The 8,610-nt window shown below is 35.9% G+C and overlaps 1 protein-coding gene across 2 annotated transcripts; it reads right to left on the bottom strand.

Moving 5' to 3' along the window:
• Nucleotides 1-1,449: 1,449 nt before the first annotated feature.
• Nucleotides 1,450-6,848, bottom strand: LOC117330513 (haloacid dehalogenase-like hydrolase domain-containing 5). Of its 2 annotated transcripts, XM_033888867.1 has the most exons (9): nucleotides 6,710-6,848; nucleotides 6,422-6,486; nucleotides 5,222-5,416; nucleotides 4,814-4,926; nucleotides 4,292-4,382; nucleotides 3,951-3,996; nucleotides 3,442-3,665; nucleotides 2,969-3,111; nucleotides 1,450-2,582 (listed from the first exon to the last, which is right to left on the bottom strand). In XM_033888867.1, exons 1-9 carry the CDS (start codon nucleotides 6,759-6,761, stop codon nucleotides 2,234-2,236), a joined length of 1,278 nt encoding a protein of 425 aa, XP_033744758.1. In that variant the 5' UTR covers nucleotides 6,762-6,848; the 3' UTR covers nucleotides 1,450-2,233. The 2 variants fall into 2 exon arrangements, with proteins under 2 accessions (XP_033744758.1, XP_033744759.1); XM_033888868.1 differs by lacking the exons at nucleotides 6,422-6,486; nucleotides 6,710-6,848 and adding an exon at nucleotides 5,787-5,928.
• Nucleotides 6,849-8,610: the final 1,762 nt, after the last annotated feature.

Genomic DNA, 8,610 nt, shown 5'->3' with positions numbered 1-8,610 from the left:
CATGTGAAGAACAAACAAAGACAAAACTAAAATATAGATATGTAGAACCAAATTAATTGACACAACTAATTATGCTATATTTGATCGATGTATATGACCTAGGTTTGTGTTCACTTTTACGATCTCGGTCAGGAATATTGACATTTCTATTCCTCTGTCCAGTGATTATGTCACTGTGTTGGTTGACTCGAGACCTAATGTATCTATACTTTCGTTATCAGTGAATTGCTACGTGCATGCACAGGCGTCTGTTTCTGGTTAGTATTTATAGAAAAAATATTTTTGTCTTTTAATACAAACAGAAGCAGACGCCTGTGGTGCATGCAAGGGAGTTAATAAATCAGTGTGTATTGATCATGTGTTTCCGGTCTGTTTCGATTATCCCCAAATACATTAGATACTGATTCTTATCTATAAACAACTATTGGTAATCAATTCTGATAGGTATGAGCTTTTGCTCGTCTATTTGGTTGTTTTGTAGAGTCGTTATCGACAGTTTTTATATTATCACTTCATATCATTAATATGAACTGAAGTAAGGACAGTCTCACTGATGATAATACATTCATTACAGGTCTTTATAACACATTTGTTTGTGTTATCTCTCCGTATCACTAAGGTAACTTTGAACCGCATTACTGACAATGTCTTGTGTGTTTGTGCATTAACTCAATAAACCGAAAATGCAACTAGAACTGTCGCCAGGATGGCTGACTAATACCCCCGCAATCTGCACGAGTCAATGGTGAATTGGAACTGTTAATTAGAGGTTAACTAAGATAACCCAGTAATATAGTGACCAGTTGCCATAGCAACCATAATTTTGAAAAAAAAAGAAAGTGGCATGCACATCTACACACGGTCCTCTATATTTGTGTGAAGTTTCATTGAAATCGGCCTTTTGGTTTAGGAGGAGTTGTCCGGACAAACTTAAAGTTATGGTTCTTATCAGAAAACGTGTTTATAGTGACCAGTTGTCATGGCAACCATAATTTTGAAAGAAAAGAAAGAGGCATGCACATCTACACATGGTCCTCTATATGTGTGTGAAGTTTCATTGAAATTGGCCATTTAGTTTAGGAGGAGTTGTCCGGACAAACTTAAAGTTATGGTTCTTATCGGAAAACCTGTTTATAGTGACCATTTGCCATAACAACCATAATTTTGAGAAAAATAAAGTGGCATGCACATCCACACATGATCATTAATATGTGTGTGAAGTTTCATTGGAATCGGCCCATCGGTTTAGGAGTTGTCCGGACAAAATGTGTCTACAGACAGACGGACGGAGGGACGGACGGACGGACAACCTGATTCCATCATACCCCCTAACTTCGTTGCGGGGGTATAAAAATGATTACACTATGAAAGCACAATAGATACTGAACCATAACCACAGGGTTAACAAGTCTTCATATTCCATAATGGAAATAAAACATATTACACATACATATTTATATCATTTATTCTTCAAGTTTCGTGTCAAAAATATAACAAATATATAAATACAATCAATGAGACTTAATAATACAATTATCCAATAAATAACACATAAAATGATGACGATGAACACAATGGAGACACGTCAGACGTTTATGAACGATCTGTTTTGATGCTTCGTGGTGACGTCATGACACTATGAAGGACAAACAGATGTAACTGGCTCAATCCTGACCTCATTATTGGCAGAGGCCGTCGCCATGGCAATATATATTTACATAAATTTACATAAACATGGTTTTAAGTTCATATTTATTTCAATACAATTAATGAACAACATTTCCAGGATTCATTTGATCTATTTTCCCCCTTCTTTTTTTTACAAAATGTCAGTATATTTACAGGTAGCATGCCACCGATGTACAATGCTACGTCCTCTTAGTCCAGAATTGTTTCCACGTCAGAGGAAATTTATCGTTATTTCAATATATCAATTCATCATTCAAGAAGCTGGCAGGTGATTGCTGGATACAACCTAAAACTGGTTCATCATGACCACAGTTTCTGAGACAGTCACCAGATACGATGTCGGCTTTAACGTTCTAGACTAGAATTGGTTGCGCCTCCAAAACCAGCTCAGAGAGCGCCTGTTCAACTCCAAAATGGCAAAGCGGAATGGCAGTATCACAGATTGCAGTACTTTGGTTCAGCTCATTCAGCCGAGGATTTGATGTTGTGGTCCGCTGCTCGATGCATCACAACCAAACTCAAGTTGTTTTTTTTTTTTAACGAATCATGTCGCTACACGAAAGTTCTCCTGTTCGAATATATGTTGAAGGCCATGGTAAACGTCTTTCACGAAGCGCGTGGGTTTTGCGAGTTCTGGCTCATGCATGATGTCGCGATGCCCGTGATACACATCGGAGTTGTCTGTCTTCTTGGATTCCTTCTCTTCGTTGTAGACCCCAGTTCCAACCAGCAGACTTTCCATTGCTTGTACAGTTTGCTCCATCAGGTGATCGCTACATGGGATTGACCTTGACCTTGGGAGAGGTTTGTGAATATGTCCATTTCCAGTTTTGCTTTGTTTTAGAAACCGATCATAAAGGTTGGCGCCGACGATGTCCACGTGCGGATTATCTCTGTGAATATATAATGAAATCCATGAATAGGGACCTGATGAATCTATACTAACCGTATTTGAAATGGAATTTCTAATACACATTGATACTATTTATCACATAACCAATATTTATTACGAATTTATGCGTGTGATAGGTGGAACATTTTCAGAAACCGACTAAGCCTATAATTTGAGACTGAACATCGAAGGTGAAAGCATGTGACTCAGTCTAGATAAACTTTCACTTCCAATATTTTAACATGTTTTATGCATTTTTAAGATCCATTACAGAATGATATATGTGTATTAGTGCATATTCTTTTTTAGTCCTTTGACTCGTTTAAAGAAGTTTTTATCTGAAATTAGTTATCGTTCCAATAAACAGTAAATTATTCGTATACATACCCAATGAAATAAAGCTTCTTGATTGGTCGCGTGATTCCAATTTTCTTAGCCTCTGCGGCAATGGTGTGTTCTGCATATCTGTATGTGATCTCACAGGGTTTGCCTATCAATGCAGTGTAGTCCAGGTCCTGTCCCGTTATTTTCTGTAGACATTACAAATTGCTGAATCTTATAATGGCATCTTATTTTTCTTGTATATTTGTATTTTTGTTATTTATATATTCCTTGATATTTTTCATTCATTCCCTTACATCCATGCAATTCAATTATTTATCCCATTGTTTTTTCAGATATTGCTGTGATGGGGAATAATATGAAATATTATCGAATATGTTGCAAAAAAAAAAAGATTTTATCAAATTATTAATGACACAGTCTTTTCTGAAACAAGCTTAAAATATGTTCAAATGACTAGATCACAATTGATCATTCTCAATTTGTCATAGATTCTGTACCTCTGGCTGACCACTCACCCTGTACAAAGCCTCGAGACAGACGAGGAAGGCCCCGTGTCCGAATCTTGGCATGCATGCCTCGGCCATGAACACAAGGTCCATATTGCAGGCGATGATGGGCAACTGTCGGACGTCTTTGACAGAGGTTGGCGCAGATGTGGGCTTGCCCTCCGTCAGAAGTAGATCAATAAGAAGCTGGAGGGAGGACTCCCAACGCTTTGGCTCGCCAATCATCAGGATTGCTGCAAGATATATCAGAATCATAAGTACACTCGATGCCTTTATGGTAAGTTATATTAAGCTTCGTTATGGATATATATGTCTTCCCGCAGGACTATGTTAAGTTAATCTGTGGAATATTTATATCTGTGTGTATGTCAATTAGAACCATTTTAGAAAAAACATACTTTATTTCACTTTCATTTATGAATTTATTTATTTATTTTTCATTATGATATAACATTACGTTATATTAATGTTATCTAACTTATTGATTAAACTAATGAGCACAAGTACTTTGTACTAACCTTCAACTCGTGGAAAGCTTGGATTATCGCTGAAGCTTCCGGCGGCCTGTCAGTAAAAACAATTAACATTGAGTATTTAGTCTTACGTAAAACAAATGAGTACCAAGTCGATTTTTTGTTTGTAGTACTTTAATATTATGTGACATTTACGTAAAAACAAATAAGTACAAAATCGATTTTTTGTTTGTGGTACTTTAATAGTATGTGACATTTATATTCTAGCCTCTTTTTTCTTTTTTGAGACCGATTTGATATGACATGAATACTAATTGAAAAATAGTAAAAAAGGTCAAAATATTTATAACTGTTAAGAAGAATGGAAATTCTGTGCAAGTACTGACCACTCGTGTCCGGTTGTCATGGTCAACCATGTCCAGGAAGGGATATGCATCTCGGATATCCTCTATCGTACACGTGTTGGTGAACCCAATACTGACCAAGGTCAAGGATTGTACGCATGAAGAGCTCATTTATATACAAATTTAGTAATAAACAGAACATTGCCGATTAGAAGATATAAAACGGACAATACAGCTGTTTTACCATTCCACGACTTATCAATGAAGTTAACGGACCTCAAGTGTGGAAATTCAGAAGGGAAGTCGGAAAAGGCCAGCTAGTACTAAACCATTGTTACATAGAGATTTATTGAAGGGGTGGTTAATTAACATACTTATATACCTAAATCATGGTGTTTCTCATACACAAACTTGTATTATGTTTATCATGGACATCATTCTACCGCAATTGGAAATAGGTGGTGTATACGTTCAAGATGAAACATTTTCAAGTTCAAACAATATATATTCTCTAAATAAAGCAAGTTAGCCCGTGGTGTTGATTTTGTTCACAGTAAAGGATACTCTTCTGCTATCTCCTGTCTGTGTTCTTGTCCCACCACCAGCACGTGCTTGTCATGGTACTCTGTGAGGAGGCGGGCAGGTGTAGGGGCGTGTATTACCTGGTTTGGGCTTACCTGAAATTAGTAAGGTAAATAATTAATAAATTTAAAAGATTTGATGAGCTATATAGCATTTTCAATCGACTATATCTAGTATTGATATTTCGAGTTAGCATATATTTATCATAAATTGAAGGATTTTATCTTCTAATTACAATGTCTCATTTACAATTGCACTGCAATATCACGAACTTTGTAAAGTATATTTAAAACTGAGACGTATTATATTATGTTACTAAAACTTAAAAGTAACAGAAAAGGAAGTGACAAGTCTAATCGGTATTCCTAACATGTATACAGGTTTTCATACCGGAATGTTGAACCAGTTCTGTATCTGGGCAGCCTTGTCATGGCTTCTGTTGCAGGCATTCGTGACGTAAGCCACTGGAACACGAAGGTTGCCTTCAGTATCTGTCAGTAATTTGATGGCCTGTATGGCGGGGTCCAATGGGTTGCTTCCCCTGGCTAGCACCCCATCGACATCAAACAGGATACCGAATTCCGGCTGTTGAAGACAAAATTGTATGATAGTAGCACTTACTTTTGTGCAACAACAACGACATTGACCGACGACGACGATGATGACAACAAAAACAACAGCATCATTAATATATGTATGACCTGATTCTAAAGGAAAATGTTGCATAAGAAAAATGTATTTGTAGTTCAACATTCGAAAACAATAGAAAGTGCATGAGAGAATGCAATGTGATGACGGCATATTGCTGATATTATCAATTATATACAAATTATCTAAAATGTATCGAGAGATACCATAATATAGACCACGTAACAGCAGAACACGTACATGCGCATGTAACGCAAATAATTCGTGTGAGATTATTGGTAGAAATGGACTAGTTGCATCTACTGACCACAACACATGATGCCAAACGACGGGCTTGCTGACCCAGGGCACGTAAACACAGAGAAGCAGTTTTCATACGCAGCATTGAAAACATGTCCGAGAACTCGACTACAAGTATTTAGGTTAATGATATGAATATTCATTCCGTGTGTAGAATGGGCGATGCTTCGTGACATAATCTTCTTGCGCATGCGTGTAATTTGTTTACGTTTTTTACACAATTCATAGCATACGAGTCACTATCAAATTTCAATGCTAGATTCTACTTTCTTTTAATAAACATCATTAAAATCATAATTTAACCAGTAACCAACGGACTGTTGCCATCGCCATGGAAAAAATATTATCTGACAAAAAATTAATCAATTTGAATTTACTGAAATATTGTTTTTCGCCGATATCTAATTTAATTTAATCATCAACCATATAATTATGTCAACAATAACATAATTCCTATGCATTGACCCTTAAAATATTAATAATCTCTAATATCATGCAGTGCACAGAGAAGAGATCTGCAATGTATTGCCAATTAAAATAATGTATCAACGTATGTTCATCAAAAGGGATTTTAGCAAAAACAAAACAAAAGTTAGAAAAATGATATGCATAAATAAATACAATGATGAAAATTCCTCTTACCTGTTCATTGATTGCAAGGTCCCACACAGGACTTTCACTGCTGGTGGTACTGGCAGTGTCGGAGTCTGTAACAAAAACAAATCACATTGAAAACACAGCTAGATAAAGATGTTGCACATATTTGAATGCGGGGCCTTTAATGTCGTTTACGTAAAATCAGGTAATTTTGTAACTCTTTTCCAGTGAGCGTGTGATAGGATTTAGGTTTTTTGCTATTATTTGTTAAAAATTATTTGCAATTGATAATTAAACTGCATCTCATTTGTTTACATGTATCTTTATAATTACCTGAAAGATATTCCTCCTCTCCATTGTTGTTATTGTTAAAATGCACCCTCATGTCGGAAGTCTATTTAAGATCAATGTTTAATCTAGCTTTACTCTAAGATAGTTTTCTTCGGTTATGTTTTCTACAATGTGTACTACCGTGTTTATATAGCATGAATCAATTCAACTGTTGAACCTCGACCCAATTTCATTTACTGCGTTCTGATTGGTTGGATTACGTCTGTGCGTTGCATTCTCGAAGGTCACGCTGGTTTGTTTACATCAACCACGTGTTTACGACATATGTCGGTCAGTTGAGGGCATATTGATTTCCCTGTCATGAAATACACACAAATACGATGTTTTGGTCTTTGCACTTAGTGTATACGTATAACTATGTATGTGATGCATGTGTTTCCGCGGGTTTTTACTCTTTACATGTGCATATTACATATGTTACTATAAATAAAGCGTCGCTTTTGTAAACAAAGGGATGCATGCTTAGTTCGCGTGATTTCCTTGATTTGAACTAGTTGCATTAAGTGGATACTTTGACCTCGGTGTACTAATCCATCTCTTTGTGTAAACTATCAGTAAGAACTAGGTCAATGAGGACAAGTATACATATAATATAATCTAAGGCACATTCTAGTATACATATATATAACTTATAACAGATTAGATTGAACTATATACATGCATGGTCAGTACCATCCAATAATGTATGTTCCCATTTCTATAGATCTACCCACATTGTAAATCATGAGCATTTTCATACGTATTGCACTTTTGAATGGATGTAAAATATTTTATATATCTCTGAATCACCTAAGATGGCGTGCATTAACACGTGCTGGTATATATAGTTAGTGCACGTTTAAAGAACGTGGGCCAGTAGGGTATAGTTCGGCCTAGTAACCGTGATTTTACGCGAGACCTCGAAAATCACGCTTTCCCCACATGGTTGCTATATAGTCCAGTGCAAAGACAGTGCGAGATCCATTTTATCTCGATGACTGACGCACCCTAATACCAAACGGCGTTTATAAATAGTAACAATCTCTACTTCTAACCTAAATAAGATTTAACATTTATTTATATGTATGCCTGTACATGTATATAATACATATATAACAGTGTTTATCATAATGATAATCTGATTAAACTGTATTATGTCATATAGCTCTACCATCATCCAGTGGAACGTACGTTAATGATTTAAACTCATTTGTGGAACATAAGGAAACCGCCTATTAAACTAATGAAACAGTATATGGTTGAACTAGATTCAACGTGTGCCACAGATACGAAAACGAAATCTACAACTAGTGTATTACCAACATGTGCTATCACTTCAAACCATTATTTAACCAGCGAATTGGACCTAGATTTGCATGGAGGATGTCTAGGATGAAGCAAAAGACGCTTAGCCTTCCGGAACACACGGTCTTATTGTTTTTTGTACTTTTTTTCAAGTGACCATGGGAAAACTTCATTGTGTACGTAGGTTGCCCTAGTAATGTCGATTTTGAGTTATACTTACAGTTCCGTTTGAATATTGCTACTCCCTGTTATTATCTGTATATATATATATATATATATATAGTTGACACGTGTGATTGTTACTATAACAGACCATGACGTATCAGTTATCAGACGGATTACTTATCTAGATCGTATCTGATTTGGTCAATAGTTCAATTACCTTAGCAAGCATGTTACATGTCATTACAGAGATAACACGTGTGACGTCAGTGAAAGCCTTGAACCTACAGTAATCATCGCTACAACGATAAAACTAACGCCATATATAAAAACTTATAAAGTGTAACTATGATATTTACCTAAAAACATTTATTATTTGAGTTTTGATGGTATTCTTCACATAGTTGAAATTTTATAAGAAATATATGGACATTTTA

Source organism: Pecten maximus, chromosome 7, assembly GCF_902652985.1.
Source record: "Pecten maximus chromosome 7, xPecMax1.1, whole genome shotgun sequence".
Classification (NCBI taxonomy): Eukaryota; Metazoa; Mollusca; class Bivalvia; order Pectinida; family Pectinidae; genus Pecten; species Pecten maximus.
This window is presented reverse-complemented; position numbering and strand designations above follow the sequence as displayed.

Bases quoted from the DNA above. Each gene is read 5' to 3' on its own strand.
- LOC117330513 (XM_033888867.1), bottom strand. From the start codon at position 6,761: ATGAGGGTGCATTTTAACAATAACAACAATGGAGAGGAGGAATATCTT. The intron at 5,417-6,421 runs GTAAGAGGAATT...TGTCTTCAACAG, and splicing joins ACCTTGCAATCAATGAACAG to CCGGAATTCGGTATCCTGTT. The intron at 3,997-4,291 runs GTCAGTACTTGC...TTTTACTGACAG, and splicing joins ATGACAACCGGACACGAGTG to GCCGCCGGAAGCTTCAGCGA.